The 17418-nt window shown below is 35.8% G+C and overlaps 1 protein-coding gene across 1 annotated transcript in view; it reads left to right on the forward strand.

Moving 5' to 3' along the window:
* LOC107714421 (semaphorin-5B-like) overlaps nt 1-17418 on the forward strand; it is a 119169-nt gene that overhangs the window by 53245 nt on the left and 48506 nt on the right. The window contains exons 3-5 of the mRNA XM_016520255.1: nt 1692-1791; nt 2303-2348; nt 15491-15553. Coding sequence (XP_016375741.1) covers nt 1692-1791; nt 2303-2348; nt 15491-15553 — 209 coding nt within the window. The remainder of the gene's footprint in view (nt 1-1691; nt 1792-2302; nt 2349-15490; nt 15554-17418) is intronic.

A 17418-nucleotide genomic window follows, 5' to 3' on the forward strand; every position in this document is an offset into this window, starting at 1 on the left:
AAAGAAAAAGACTCTGTCTTATCCTTAAGTCGTTAATCACTGTCTGTAAGACAGCTGTTCTTGATGTATGATATCCAATAAGATTTTCTATGATTCTCTCTGAACGCATTTTATCAGAGTCTTCAAAGGCCATAACCACATTTTAACACGGGTGAGATGAATACTTGTGGATGAGGTAGGCATAGTACAGATTGTATTTGTTTCCATGTCGTTATTTTTCCATAAATAATGCCTGAATGATGCAGCCATATGGTCCTAATCATTCAGTTTGTTAATATATTAATTCAGCGGGATAGCAGAAACCTTTTTTAAAAAATGTTCTTCCTGTAAATTCTATGCAAACACATTCCCACATTTATTCAATTTGTGTTCCCATGTGAATGACAGATTGTTTTGGATGACCTCAGCATCTGGATGACTCCATCTGCCGGGACAGATTCGGACTGTATGAAGTGGTATTTATGGATGTCTTGTTAAGGGAAACCAGTTTCACCGCTGCTTTGACCTGTGGTGTGAGAAAGCTGCAGCTGTGTTTGCGGCTGTATTCGCATAGCATTTTGATGTAGTCAAATAATTTTTTTTTTTAAATATTGTGCCTAAAAGAGAAATTACAGTATGTATAGCCTTATATGTTAATTGTAGTATTGTATATTATTTATTTTATTTTATATTTTTTATTTAATATGAATTTTATTATATGCAATAATTTAAATTTTTTTTGTAAAAATCTTTCTAGCAACCTGAAATGCAATTATGCAGATGCAACCTGAGATAGTTACATTTGTACTTTTTTCAAATTCAAAGTGACTTAGATTTGCAATCAACCTATATACATTTTTGTTAGTTCATGCATTCCCATGCATTAATTTTTTTGTTTGTTTTTTGAAGTTTAATTTAGTAAATTACACTGGATTTTGAGTTGCTTTTGTAACTCAAGACTATCCAATTTATCATAAATGGTAAAGGCTGTGCTTTCTCGCTTCTTAGGAAAGTGAAACTTGAGCCTGACATGTAATAGGAACTCGAAATGCAAACAACATTGTGTACAATGTGTAACAATTATGTAATATTAGGCAAGGATTTCTGTATTTTAGCTAGACATGTCATCCAGAATACTGCTGAGAGATCCTATTCTGCATGGAAGGATAACAAATCTTTTTATTGGTTCCTTTTACAGTGAAATCCCATTTACTAAGCTACATTAAGGTCAACAGTAGATCAAGTGGTTTTTATATTTACATAATGCCCTTTCTGTCTGATGTAATTCCCACTTCAATAGGGCCGGTCGGTGCTGTAAGTGTCTGCCAGGGCAAATTGTTTTGATTTCCGAAACTTCATATCAAACAGCGCTTTTATGTTCTGAGATTCCTCGGGTAAGCAGAGTTTTGACTAAGTGTCATGTTGAATTAGGATCAGTATCCTTGAAGAGGCCCAGCTACCTTTAAGCGTAGCTCTCTGCTTCTCCTCACATGTTCTTGGGGACTCATGGGAAGAAACTGCATTCATTTTCCTGGATTAGTGACCTCTATTGGGGAGCTCATTTTTGTAAGGCTTAATCCAAATGTTAACCTAAACCAGGAGTTCTTTTAATGGATTTTAATGTTATACACTTTGAACTTTCAATGGTTTGTCAAACACACCTGCTTCCCTTCTGTATCACTAATATACCCACATTTTCTTTGGTCTTTCAGCTCTAAGTCCTTTGATCTCCAGTTTCTCCCATCCTGGTGTAAGGGACTACTCTCAGCTGACCCTTGACCTCACCAGGAATGAACTTATAGTGGGAGCAAGGTAAAAACGTATATAATATAATATCTGGCCAACGTTTGGGTTAATGCATGAAACAGATCAATACAGATACACAGTTTATATATTTATATATTAATGTTTATATGAAATATGTTTATATTACAATATAATTTAGAATTTTTATTGTTATATCATTATATTTAATTTGTTGAGGTAATATGTATTATTTAAAAACAAAATATATATACAGGTGCATCTTAATAAATTAGAATGTCGTGGAAAAGTTCATTTATTTATTTGTGTTTGTGTTTCAAACTATTTGTGTTTTGAATTTCAAATGCTAGTAATATATATGTGTGTGTGTGTGTGTGTGTGTGTGTGTGTGTGTAAATAAATGAAAAACAGAACCATTTTCACTAGAGGTCTCAGACTTTTGGACCCCATTTTATTTTTAATTTCCCTTGGCATATTAACGGTACATTTTCATTGCATCTCCAGTTGATAGATCATATCAATCTAACCTTTTTTAATCTCTCTCTTATTTTATCTGCAGAAACTACCTCTTCCGACTGAATCTAAACAACATTTCACTAATTCAGGTGAGACGCATACCTACAGTGCTTATTAATGTTCAGCAGTCTCTACTAGATCATGATTCCTGTTTGATGTGGCCTTTGTGACTTTGTCTAGGGCTGTCTGTAAGGCCTTTGGGTGTTAGAGAAGGCTGGCTTATGGTTATTGATATTGAAATGAATGGGCCAGTTCCCAAAACCGCCTGGACAGACTTCAAAGGATGCGGCATTGCCCGGCACAGTGAGCGAGGGGCATCCTTAGCAAAAGTTTCTACTCTGGCTTGGAGCTAAAACCTCTCAGAAGGTCAGCCAGGACTGTCTGAGGTCTAAATAAAGCAGTGAAATGAGACTGTGGTGGCTTTCCCACCTGTTGCTGCGGTTGAATATATCTCTTTTATTCCCCCAGTAATCTCTGTGCCTTGTCTGGTAGATGTACCAGACATTTATTGAATGCTCTCACTCACAGACCACTCATAATGTTTCGTGCATGAAGCAGCTTGTGGTTGAAGGATGAATAATATTTGAGTATCAGTCAGTTTCATTCTCTCTCCCCTTAGATACCCAGTGCACTTCTGGATGCACAACAAATAGGTACTAAATAAGTCACTCCTTTCATATATTCCCTTGTCTGCGTCTTGTGTTTTGTTTCAATGACGATACTATATTTGCAGCAGTTTTCTCCACTGTCCCAGCGGAGAGGATTAGGTACATTTTCATTTTCCTCAGCCTCACCTTCGCCTGTGTATCTCTCCTGGGCGATTCCAAACTGTGAATAAACAAGGCCGATCTTTCTTCATTTCGACTAACTGGAGTATCACAAGTGGAGGCAGGGTCCAAATCGATGCGCAGCACCTTGCCAGCTTTTGAGAGTGTCTTTGCCTAAACTGCACACAGAGAGAGAAAATTTAAATAGGCAGATGTTAAAGGATGAAGAATGAGACACTAGTGATAGAATTAACCTGACAACACTAAGCATGGCTTCCTGAAATGTAACCAATTCATAAAACGCCATAATACATTTAGTGTTACAACAGTAAAGCCATGAAATAGAAAATCAAACAAAATCACTTAGGTTGCCCTTTCATAGCTCCCTAGACTAAACTGAGTTCTTGATCTTAATAGAATTGATGAAAAACTTTTGAGTTTACTCTACAGTTCAAATGTTTATGGTCAGTAAGATATTTTTGAAAGAAATTAATACTTTTACTCAGCAAGGACACTTTTTTAAATTGATCAAAAATTACATTAATGACTTTGTTGTTTGTTACCCCCCCAAAAAAAATGCTGGTCTTTTGAACTTTCTATTCATTGAAGAGTCCTGCAAAAAAACTATAGTAATGGCTGCTGATAATTCAACATTTGCCATCACAAGAATAAATTACATTTGAAAATAGAAATAGAATAGAAAATAGAAAACAGTTGTTTTAAATTGTAATAATATTTCACACTATTACTGTTTTTACTGTATTTTTGATCAAATAAATGCAGCCTTCATGAGCTTAAGAGATGTCTTTCAAAAACATAAAAAGAAAATCTTTCCAACCCCAAACTTTTGAATGGTGATATAATGGAGATATTAATAGATTTTTTTAATGTTAATTTAATTTTTATTGTTATTATCTAATGAGAAAATAATTGAATCCACTACAGATTTCTCTTGTGCTTTTAGATCCTTTATAGAATTTTTCTATGATTATAATTTAGTAACAAAAAACGCAGGAACCAACTAGTATTTTGGCAGATGCAACCATGAAACTTTTTGTTAGGGTTTCAGCACCTATATTTCAAATCTTGTAGCTAGAGATTCCATTATATGCTTCCATTTTATTCTTAGAATAAGCCATTGTTACTGAGCGCATTGATGTCTGTATAGTATCCTCTCTTATTCATTCATTCCTATCACATTCACACATTCTTCATCTTTTCATCCTGCTCGCTGTACTTTTGTCCACACTTCCACCTGCGTGCCACCTCTCTCCGTCTTCTTTTGTCCTTCTCCCCACACCATTAGAGCAATCCTGCATCTTTCTGCCAGGAGTGTAATGGGGCTGATAAGAAAGGCAGCTCATCTCAGAAATGTATGTCTTGGTGCCAAACATGCAGCCGTTGGCAAGGGAGAGCAACAGCTCAGGCGAGCCTTTTCAACTTTACCCAGGCTGGGATGGGGTGAAAAGAGCTGATTCTTACCCTTTGAATTATTCACTGCGCTGACCCGTGGGTACGCACCTGCTGTCCTCATTTCCGTGAAACTATGAATAAGGGAAATTTGCCATGGCCTGTTATAACTTTCGCTACCAGTCAAAAATTGGACACACGATTTTTAAATGCTTGAAGAGAAATTAGTTGTAGAACTTATGCATGCATAAGAATTTCTTTTAAAAAAAAAATAATAAAATAAATACATATATAAATGTGTACATATATACTATCAGTCAAAAATATGTAAGAATTAAGATTTTTTTTTTATGTTTCTGAAAGAAATATTTTATGTTCACCAGGGATTTATGCATTTATTTGATCAAAATATGGCAAAAATAGTATTCTGAAATATTATTACAATTTAAAATGATGTTTTCTATTTTGATATATTTTTTAAAAATATGATTTATTCCTGGGATGACAAAGCTAATTTTTCAGCAGTAATTATTCAGTCTCACATGCTCCTTTAGAAATAATTGTAATATCTTAATTTGGTGCTCAAGAAAAATTTATTATTAGCAATGTTGAAACTGGTATTGTAATAATATTTCACAATATTACTGTATATTTGCTGTATTTTTGATCTAATAAATGCAGCCTTGGTGAGCGTAAGATACTTATTGTAAAAACATTTAAAAAAAAACGTAATTATAACACATTTTTGGTCTGTAGGATCTATGTACATATAAAATATATAAATAATATATAAAAATATATTATATTATTGTGTGTTTCATGTATTATTATTATTTAAAATTATTACATTTATTTATATGTTTTAATTACATTAATTTATATAGATTTGATTTAATTTTATATAGATCTTTTTGGATCATATAGTTAAATAGGAAAAATATTTCTTTAATTCCCATACTTCCATTTCAGTTTTGAAAATTTTAATTCGGAAACCATTTGACTGGTATTGCAACTAAGCACTTTGAACACCAGCAACTGGATTTTCAGCAACTGCATTATGAATCAACCCAGGGTGCACAGAATTGATTTATGAAAATAATTTTATCTACACCATATTTTTATAACTACCACCATTGTCAAAGCATTAGACTTTTCTCCAGGATCCCAAACCTGTCTATCCTGAGACGGTGTTTTTTTCAGTGAGATCAGTGCGTGCTGTCTGTGCACCCTGTGTTGCTGCTGCTCTTTCCCAAGATCTAAACGGATGCATGAGGCAGCAGGATTCCACTGCTTGCGCCTCATGGGGGACTAGCCGTCTCATGGGATCAGGAACATCGGATGATGTTGGCGTCACTATGCTGGCACAATTGCACAAAGGTACTGTGATTGAGACCCACCCACATACTTCGCTCCTTCCGTGCCTCCCTGAGACTCCTTCACGCTGTAAGTAGGTTCTATTACATGAGCAATAGAAAGGCAACTCAGAACACAGATTCTGTCAGCTTCTCTTTTCTTCTCGGCTCTTGATCCCATCCCTTTGGTACGCATTTGCACAAATGGACCAGATTTGCACAGATCAGTTTACAATGTGGGATGAACTTCCTCTCTCACAATTGAGGCTACAGCATATAGCCAGTCCCAGCCTCCATAGACATTATTGAATCTGTCATATCTGACTAATGCAATTGCTCAGGAGAAATAAGATAATGACAGTTCATTCTCAGAGCCTACATTATTCTATTTATGTGCTCATGGCTATTAATTTACATTATGGCTGTATCTAATGTGAAAATAGATGTTCGTGCACCATGCTGTTCCGAAAAACAAAAGTTCAGCCATCATCTAAATGCTTTTTGCAAAATGAGGTGGAATAATTTCTCCATTCGCAAAGATGTAGATGTAGTCAGACAGATATATTAGGGTATGATTTTCCCAGGATTTACGCTACACCAGACAGAAGTTTGGACACACTTGAATGAGTTTATAATGATCTTTGATCTAAAGGCCTATGCTTACATTCTTTATATGTTTTGTAGACAAATATAAACAGGGCCTATGTACATTTTATTTTTGTACATGGGCACAATTATTTTATTTGTTATTTTATTTTTCATAAATTTGGTACACATGTGAAAATGTTTTTTTTTTTTTAAAGCATCATGCACCCTTATAAAGTTGGTTGAGGGAACTGCCAGAGTATGTTAAGCTACTTTGACCAAGCTAAAATATAAAAGAGTTTTAATTTGTTTATCATTTTTAGCAATGCATAATTCCTATCCTTGCATTTGTGTAATTTCCTAGTTTTGATGCCTTTACTGTTCCTTTAACATGTCACAGCCATATCACCCTGTAGCCAACGTGGTGCTTGAGGAGAGAGCCCATGATATGATTGTAAAGCGCTTTGGGTGTACAGCAATACACAATAAAGCGCTATGTAAATTATTCATTCATTCATTCATGTGGGAAATAGTAAAAATATAGAACAAACTGGTGTGTCCAAACATCTGACTGATATACCGAAGGGTCTCAAAATATAGAGGAGCTTAGATCATACACATCAGAGGCCCAGAACCTCTGGAGATGGATCCAGACCAGAAGCTTGACCTCAGGGTCACTGAAGAGTGATGTGATGTTTTGTATGGGGATGAAGAGCTATGGGAGAGGAGCGTTCACTTTACTAAAGAGTCACGAATGAGATAAAGTCCACGGTTCGACAGGACAGGAATGTAAACAGATGGGTCATGCATGAATAAGTTAGTTTGTGGAGTCTGTCTCAGTCTATCTCAAGTCTTCATCTTCCCTCACCTTTATCCAATGGACTCGCTTGCGTGCGACCACGTACTCATAATGACATCCTCCCTCCATCTCTCAATGGAATCGCTGTCAAATCTCCCCCTTCTGTCTTTGTTGATCTTTGTTTTTATGTCATGCAAGTACATAAAGTACACTGAAGGATAAGAATGTATTCACTTCTCGATGAATGATCCCTTTAAGTCTCGATAGTATTGCTAATCACTAATTCTCCACGTCGTTCCCATCCACTCTGTGTTTGTGCAATATCCTGAAACAGGTCAATAATACTTCACTATACACACAGAATTCACACACATTGCACTGAAAGGTACACTGGTCAGTCTATATCCAAAATTCAAACATCTGAGATGCCAGTCTCTGCATTGACAAGACAGAAGTCTCTGCTCTCTGTCAACAGACAATGCCGTGAGAGCGCTGTGTGCCGAATGCATTCAGTAGACATTGTTACAGCTGCTTTGGACAACGACCTCTGTGGTCAAGAGGTGACTGCCCCCTTCAGCTGTAACCAATAAAGCAGCTGGGTACAAGAGCTGTTTAGATTCTGCTCTGGTTTTGTTTTGGATAGAAATATGTTCAGTGTTCACAAATTATTATGATTATGATTATGAAGCCGCATCCGACTCAACAGATGGAAATGTATGAGCACAATGGTGGCTGCTGCTCTCATTTATTCTAATGATCTGACAGAGGCTCGCAGGATCACGGCGGCAGCTATGCGGCGTGCTACATATTTCATATTCAGGCTCTCGTGGGACGGCTGAGGCCTTAGGAAAATGGTATCAAAATGAGGAAAAGCAATACTAAGCGTCTTCTTTTTGATATGATCACTCAGCGGTCGCCCAAGGTGCACATTTCAACTCTCTGACCTCAGAGTTTGATGAATCTGGGCTGATTTCATCCTACCCACTCATGATTAATTTCCCTCTGCAATTTGACCAGATTGAATTATTGATGCAGTCTTTGCCACTGGTGGGCTAATTTGTGACATACAAACACTGGAAGGAGACAGCAGCAATGAAACCCAACGGGAAATACCTTTTTAAAGAAAAAATTATTTCACTTGAATTGCAGAAGGTATTTGTACCCATTGTTTGTCTTGTTAACAAAATTACTGACAGAAATGTTTGTTAGCAAAAGATTTTGGATAATGATCAGTAATCAGTGATAATGAAGGTGAGACAAAAAGATATAAAGAAAAGGATAAAAAGTAGAAGTAGAAAAGTGCATTGTTATTAAAACTTAAAAATGTTATTACATTTTAAGGATATTTTTTGTCAAATGTCCAATACTACAAAACAAAACAAAACAAAAAAGTTGTAAAAACAAACAATTTATGGCTTCAAAAAAAAAAAAACGAATCTGTGTTTTTGACTTGGTAAAATATCTAAACATCTTAAAAAATTGCAGATTAACAGATAAACTTTAAATATATTTACTGAAAACAAGTTTTAATATCTTAAAGTAAAATTCTAAAGTCAATGTAGGTTACACGTTATTTCGATAGTCCACTTTAGACATTCTATTAACTATAAGTAACTTTGTAACTACATGTCAACTACATGTCAACTAATTATCATTAATTTGCAACTACATGTCTACTAACTCTCAGAGTAGACTTAGAGTAGGTTTAGGGTTAGTAGAATTTGACAAAGAAAGTGTTAGAAGATATTAAGCAGACAATCTACTAATACTCTACTAACTGATAGTTGACATGTAGTTGCAAAGTTACTTACTGCTAATAGAATGTCTAAAGTGGACTATCGAAATAAAGTGTTACCTAAATGTATCTTAATTTGTTAATGTTAAAGATAAAACACAGTAATGATTAAAAATGAAACAACAACAACAAAATAAGTTAAAACAGATGGCATGTAACACATTTAAAAATCTTAATGAGCTCTTAATGAGTTTTGCTTTCCAGTAAAATTAAACATGACACATTTAAAACAAGAAAAAAAAGACTAAGATAATACAACTTTTTTTTTTAGAGTATGTATAATAATTTTTTTTTTCCCTTATTGAAAACAAAAGATTTTTTTTTCTTTTAAGGATAAACCAAACCAAATGTATTGTGATTTATGGTTAAAGGGTGCTCAGAAAAGTATTTGAGCGTTGTGGTGCCTCAGTCACTCACGTCATTGCTCTTTTGCTTGGGAGTTTTGTAACTTGATGAGGCAGTTTGGTTCACTCAAAATATTCTTCTTAAATTAAAGCCATCACTCACATTCACACATGCACCTTTACTGTGCATGCGATGATGATTTTATCCCGGTGTTGTAGTGCAACCACATTGTTAGAGGTGTGCATTAGACACTGACCTGTTGCTTCATTTCTCATCCTGTTTTTCATGCCTAAAGTAAATGTGTTCAGACGGCACAGCTGTGAACCTTCAAAAGACTCCCTGTTTGCAAGTCCTGGGCACAAGCACGTCTCTAGACAAAACCATGCACTACCCTTATTCAGGCCTACAAAGCGGGGTGTTCACCCTCATGCTACACTGCCTCTATTTTTCTGATGGTGAATATGGTTCTGGAATGTGAAGTGAGAGAGAGACGGCTCAGGGAATGCCGTGGGGGAAGGAGGAGATGCTAGAGAGCATATCTGCGCCCTCTTGTGTAAGGTTCAGCGTTCTTAGACAATGAGGTGAAGGTATTGAGAGTCATGTCACATCTTTGAGGGCGGTGGTAAATGGGGATGGGGCCGCTTGAAAAGGGCACTCTGTTAAAGGACAAATCAGGGCGGTGCCTCGGGTTGCCTATTGAAGCACACAGACCTTGAAGATCCGCCAATGAGACGGATAACCTCGCTGCTCCAGCCGGCAAGATGGGGGCGGAGCCATCACACTTTAATCAGGGGCCTCCTTAATGAGTATGCAAATGTCATTTTCCTCCCAAAACAGTGAAGTTTTGGAGGGAAGGAAGTGTTCATGGAAACTCAAGTCCTTCACTGCAAGTATTATTATTTGTTATTTTTGACTTGTTTTCTGGTAAAATGTCTAAACATCTTAAATTAATTTACAAGTGAAATTGTGTAAGAATTTTTTCAAACCTGCTATTTAGAGAATATTTATTTATTTAACAATTATTAATAAAAAATAAAAATAAAAATTCTTGAAATAAAAAAAATATATATTTATTGAAAATTAGTCTTAACATCTTATTCAAGTAAATTTCTCAAGTAAATATATCTTATCTTAATTTAAGATATATATATTTTTTTTTTTGCTATTTGAAAAAAAAAAAAAAAAAATTTTGTACAGATTCTGTATCTTAAGAAATTTTGTGTAATTAAAAAAAAACATAATGATTAAGATTTTTTTGCTGTTTAAAAGGAATATTTTGCATAGACTTTATATCCTAAGAAATTTTCTGAAAAAAGTACATTTGAAATGACAAAGCGACTGTCGGGTTTTGTTTTGTTTTGTTGTTTTACATTTAGCAGATGCTTTAGAAGGAGCTTTAGGTTCACATATGAGACTGTTGTTGGAAAATAGAAGGCAAGTATTAAATTCAAAACACTGTCTGCAAGAAAATTCATATACATGTTTTAGCTTATATATTAAAAAGTGTTAGCAGTGTTCAGGGACCTATATTTTAGCCAGGAAAGTTTAATTTGTGGCAAGTTTGAATTTTTTATTTTTTAATATGTGCTTTAATTCATCCATAATGGTCCCTTGTGCTGTGTAAATATTTAAATTATTCATATTATATAATTAAACTTTTATTATGCATGCCGTTTTTATGACCTTGTATGATTAAGATATATTCAATTCAATTCACCTTTAATTGTGTAGCGCTTTTCATGATACAAATCGTTGCAAAGCAGCTTCACAGAAAATTTAAGTTTCTCTCATCATCTCTTCTCAGGTGTTCTGTCATCTCAGATTTTTGTAAGGGCTGGATCCAGACTGAAGTTTGTGTAATTCCTAGTTACCTCAGGATGCCCATCCCGTGGCAGAAACAGAAAAGCAAATAGACAAAAATTAGCATAGCTGTTGTTCAAACCAAGCAAAAAATGATAATGTGCATTTGAGCAGATATAACTGAAGTACAAGGTTATGAGATAAATTATGTGAATGCTTGGCTAAAGAGATGTGTCTTTAATCTAGATTTAAACAGAATGTGTGTCTGAACCCTGAACATTATCAGGAAGGCTATGGACCCTTTTCACAAGACTGTGATGACGCGTTTAACGGTAAATCCTTGAATCCTGTATGTACATTTATAACACTATTCTTTGTATTATATCACCTTTGCATCATATTACAAAAAAACAGTTAACGCTAATGCGAGGGTGTTTCTAATGCAGCGTCTCTGGGAGGGATGGTAAATTTGACATTGTTCTCTCTTCTGACTGCCGTTATCAGTCTCTCTCAGTTTTTTTCCTTTTATTGAAAGTCATGAAAACACTATCGTGGAGTTTTTCTTTTGCTATTTGAGCAAATGGGAATGCAAAAAATATATTTGTGGTACTCTCCCATTCACTGCTCTTCAAGTTAACCCAACTATGACGACTTCCGATGCTGAGAAACACGGAAATGTGAAAAAGGTCCATTCCAGAGTTTAGGAGCTAAATGCGAAAAAGCTCTACCTCCTTTAGTGGACTTTGCTATCCTAGGTACTACCAAAAGTACAGAGTTTTGCGACCTTAGGGAGCGTGATGGATTGTAGCGTGGTAGAAGACTAGTTAGGTACGCAGGAGCTAAATCATTTAGGGCCTTATAGAAAGTAGTTCTACGCAGTAGTTCTTAATAGGTAGCCATTGTAGAGATTGTAAAATTAGGGTAATATGATTATATTTTCTTGACCTGGTAAGGACTCTATAGCAGCGGCGTTTTGGACTACCTGTAGCTTGTTTATTGAAGATGCAGGACAACCACCTAGTAGTGCAATAGTCCAGTCTTGAGGTCATGAATGCATGAGCTTTTCTGCATCAGAAACAGGTAACATGTACAAGTATAACAAGATACAGTGGGTACGGAAAGTATTCAGACCCCCTTAAATTTTTCACTCTTTGTTATATTGCAGCCATTTGCTAAAATCATTTAAATATTTTCATTTAAAAAAAATTAATTTGTCACCATATTGTAGGAAGATTGATTTAAAATGGTATCTTCTTAATGACGAGTAACAAGTTCTTGAAGGTGCCCTGAGGACAGGTGCAGTGTCCCATGATATGCTTCTCATTTATAACACTTGTAATGTGCCACCGAGACAATAGCTTTATCAACGGAAGCACAAAGCTTGCAAACTGGGTAATTCTCCACCATCCTGCCCTATCTTGTGCTCGTATTAGCATTTTCTCAATACTTGATATGAATGGAATGCATTTTCTAGCCCGGCGTTGTTTCTGTGCCTCACTAATTTATGTATAAATAAATCCCAACTATTTTATCCCTCCATGAAAAATTCATGATACTATTTCATGAGGATGCCAGGAGCAGGGCACTTGGTGCCACCACCATTATTAGAACAGATGAAGTTTGAGTAATTATGCCACAAACAGTGGTGCCGAGTGCGATTTCTGAGCTAGTGCACATACACGGTGCGGTGGCCTCATTAGACCAGCGAGATCCAATTGCAGAGCCACATTAGACTGCACAGTTTCAGCACACATGCCTCACTGTGATTTTCCCTTTGACAGCTTTGTTGGCGAAACGGATGCTCGTCTGTGATTTCAACATCTTTTATACCCTTTAGGGAGTTTTACAGCTATTCCCAATGAAAAAAGTGCATTTTGGACTACTTTATGGTGCATCGTTTGTTATTCAAGTATCATAGGGATGTGAAACGGTCGTTTATCTTTCTTAGCTTATTTTCCTCAAACCGCTCCAGTTTAAGAGGAAGCTACTGTGAGTCTGTTTTTCACCCACAGTATTGACTGTTTTTAGTTTCAAAGTGAATCATTGTAGATATTTTATTACAAATTTTTACGTGTAGTTGTTTTTGAAGTCATTCTAATAATAATAATGAGTAGTAATAATAACGATATTAATAACCATATTTTATTTTATTTTATTTTCAAGCTAAATGAAATCCAGAGTAAGACCACTATTTTTGCTGGTGTTTATGACAGGGTACTTGAGCTGTACTAATGGGGTTTTGGGGTATAAGACAAAAAAGGTTGAAAAACTCAGGCTTATTGAACAAACAGTTACGTCATTATCTCTGCATGTTTTTAATCTATACATTACCTCATCCTCTTTGGTATAACGCTTGTCAAAAGTAATTTATCATTCAAAGGTTCAAACCTCCCACCAGTGAAAAGCTCTCCCATCACCATCCACCACAGCCTGGTGGATACTGGCCCCCCATTGGTGGCAGGGTTTCCAACTTCACATTCAAGCCTTTGCCAAACATGGCATACAGTGTGCTTTTCACAGCCTGCCTCTTCAGAATGCTCTTAGGGAATAGCATTGGAGGGCTGGCATTGTTCCAGTGTGGTGTGAAGAGAGGGACTGCCGTGGCTAAGGTCAGGGTTAAGCTGACGGATTCTTCCAGAAAGCAGGGGCTCACAGACAAGATGTTAATGACCTGAACGATGACTCACCGCTTAGGCATCCATCACAAACATGTCTCAGTTCTGAAACACACATGAATGCAAACACAAACAAAAGAGCACCAGATCTGTGTGGCACTGTGTTGCTCTGTCGTACCTGACAACTTTGGTGTCGTTAACTACTTTGGCAAGAAGGAGGTAGCTAAATGTATACATGCAATCATTGAAAATCAAGGCAGTTTCTCAGTATTAAATGGCCAGTTCACCCACAAATGGAAGTTCTACCATTATTTACTCACCCTCATGTAGTTTCAAGCCCTTATGACTTTCTTCGGGTTTGAAGAGTTCTGTCGCAAGAGCTCTTTTTCATATGGTGAAAGTGAATGGAAGCGATTGCTGGCGAGCTCTTAATATGATGAAAAAATCTTTGCCTCTGCAATAGTTCTCAAATCTTATTCACATGTTGCGTCAAGACATGTCAATGATGACAAAATGCCAGTGACTCTTGTGTTTATCCTATTTAGAAATACAAATGACATTTGAGAGCTGTGGTGTAGGACAAAGCCTTTTCGAATTTTCGTCTTGTAGATTGGTTTATTTTTCTTTGTCCAGTAACATCAACTCACCGACCAATAAGATATAATCTGAAAGGTGCATTGCGCCACCTATTGCAACATAGAAATGTCCTTTCTGTTCAGTCTGACGAATGTTCATATCACTTTTGGGCTTAATAGATTTTTCATTTTGTCTTGACGTAACCATCATTCTTGGTCTCTCTTATCCAATCTGCATGAAATGCCCAATTTAATCAAATCCAAATACAACATTATGGGCTATATTTGCTGTTTTTAATTGGTTTGGGGGAAAAATGAACCTAGAATACCTCAAATCTCTCTTAAGCACACCAACTTCGTGTCTAGAGCTGTTCATAAATTGTTTTGATTAGTTGTCTATTTCTCTTCCTACTTTGCTTTGCCAGGTTCAAATGTTCAGAATAATTATGATTCAGTCCCATCAGTCAGGGCTCACTTGAGCCACAGCATGACAGGTCATGTAAGAGGAAATGGTGTTATTAATCTACAAAACCAATTACCATTACCATACCAGCTTTATCTGCTTATCCACATTGAAAGGTTTCTTATGTTTCTAATATTTCCTGTGAACCTTCCCACACCTTTAGTGGGCCATGCAAACAAATGGGCTAAATTTAGAGTTTCAGTTAAGATCTGAAACCAATGGGACCTCAAGCTGAGAGACAAATGTGGTAGCTTTTGCTTATATCTGAATAATTTGTGAAAGTGTGTGTGTGATTGTGCACATGCCCACCTTAAGACCGCAGGATTGCAGTTTTTAAGTGCTGTCTCTATTATTGTTGGCTGGACACACAGCTCTAAGGGGGCATAATTGGGCAGAGGAAAATGGAGTGGCTTGTGCTGGTGAAAAAAATGAGAGAAGACGACGAGGTCTCTGTGCTTGAATGAGACTAGGGGATGGTATTTACATGCAAATTGCATCTGGTCTTCCAACTGTCTAGTTACCTCACCCTTTTAAGCCACTGGCCCACTTATCATGCTGTTTGCACAATAAACACCACAATAAGGTTAATGTCTTTTTATGCATCTGGCTAAATGCAATATTATCATCAACAGTTGCGTAACCTGGCTCCTGCTTTATTGCAAACAGCTGCTGGGCAACTGCGAATCACGGCAAGTCACTTTTTGGGGTTTATTTTGGTTTCCTAGGCAACAGAATGGGGCCCAGACGAAGACACCAGGAGGTCCTGTCAAAGCAAAGGGAAGACGGAGGTAACTTTAAACCCCCAGGTTCTCTGTTGAAATAGGCACATTTCTTTTAAAATGCTGACAGCCTATTGGCCAGAGGGGTCGGGTATTGTTGAGGTTTGTGGGAGGTCAATATGTTCAGCTTACTTATTCAGTATTTTTAAAGCCCAGAGGTCAGTATTTTCGTTCTTAAGAATATCATTCTTTGAAGGTGAAAGGCAAAATGAAAAATCCACTAGCAGATTAAAGCATTGCCAGAAAAAGCTTAGTTTAAAAAAAAAAAAAAAATTTAAGGACAGGTTCTCTACTACACCATTCTCTTAACCAACACTGAAACTAGTTTCTTATTTCAAAAGTTTGACTTTTTTTTTTTTCCAATGAAAGTTTTTATTGTCATTAACAAGACAGTGCTATTATTCTTTAATTTCCCAGAATGATACACATCCCCCTGCTTAGACTGATCTGCTACAACTGAATAAGTCAGTTATTGGTGAACTATAAACCAACATGGTGGCAGTTCTCATCTCGAATAGACAGTACTACAAATCACAATCTATTTCCTTTGCTGTTAATTTAAGCCGCTTGGCTTTATGCCTCAGTGGCATTAGGGTGCTTATCACATCCCTTTCTATGTGAAATTCTGTCACTTTTTACAGTCAGCTGCACAAAAAGGTTGATGCTGTGACTTGCTGATCCAATGTTAGACGGGATTATTTTGGGTTTGTAGTAGTACAAATGAAAGCTGAGCTAATCTCACTCTTTGGTGAGGTGTAAGTGCTCTCACAGGAAACTGTGTGTATGTTCGGAATGGCATAACATTCTAAAAGAATGTTAAGGATTTCTATAATAATTGTTGAATTTCTTCAATTTACAATACTGTTCAAAAGTTTGGGGTCAGTAATATATTTTGAAAGAAATTAATACTTTCATTCAGCAAGGATTCATTAAATTGATAAAAGGTGACAATAAAGACTTAAATTGTGACAAAAACTGTCTATTTAAAAAAAATTCAGTTATTTTGAACTTTCTATTCATCAAAGAATAATAATAATTTCATGGACTCCTAATAAGAATAAGAAATGTTTCTTGAGCACCAAATCAGTATATTGGGTTGTTTTCTGAGAGCTGAAAATTCAGCTTTGTAAATGTATATTTATAAATAAAATAGAAAACAGCTATTTTAAACTGTAATAATATTTTTGTATTACTGTATTTTCTTGATATTTTATAATCCTATTGTATTTTTAATCAAATAAATGCAGCCTGGTGAGCATAAGAGACTTTTTTCAAAAGCTTCTTTGAAAAAACCTTACCAACTCCAAACTTTTGAACGGTGGTTTATTTCTTTTTTTTTTTTTTTTTTTTTTTTTAATGTGTTTTTTATATTAATTCTTTCAAATAAAAAAACCTAAAAAAAAAAAATCTAAATCTTTTAGGGTTTTTAAAAGTTTTAAGGGAGATTTCACAGGCAGATTAAGTGACAACAGTGAGGCACTGTGGTTAAATCAAGAATCTAACTGGCCTCTATCATTGTTACCAATGTATTGTCAGATTTCAATCCACATTTTATTCCATTACGCATAAACAGGATATAAGCTTGAAGGCTAGAAATATAGTCTCTGGTGAGAAAAAAAAGCTCCTTAAAATGCATGCTACCCTCAAGGCTGACATTTGAAGAAGAGAATGAAAGATTTCCTTTAAAAAAGGTTGAAACATCAAAAGCTTGCTATAGGGCACTTTGTCACACATTTCCATTTTATGTAACATGGATGAATTCATACACAGACATTTTGCAAACACCAATAGATTAAGTAAATCTGAAAAAGAAACAGACAGATACTGATGAAAATAATAGAAATTCATAGGTCGAAAACAGTCATATTCTTACC

Source organism: Sinocyclocheilus rhinocerous, unplaced genomic scaffold (genome assembly GCF_001515625.1).
Source record: "Sinocyclocheilus rhinocerous isolate Xijiao unplaced genomic scaffold, SAMN03320098_v1.1 scaffold12, whole genome shotgun sequence".
NCBI lineage: Eukaryota > Metazoa > Chordata > Actinopteri > Cypriniformes > Cyprinidae > Sinocyclocheilus > Sinocyclocheilus rhinocerous.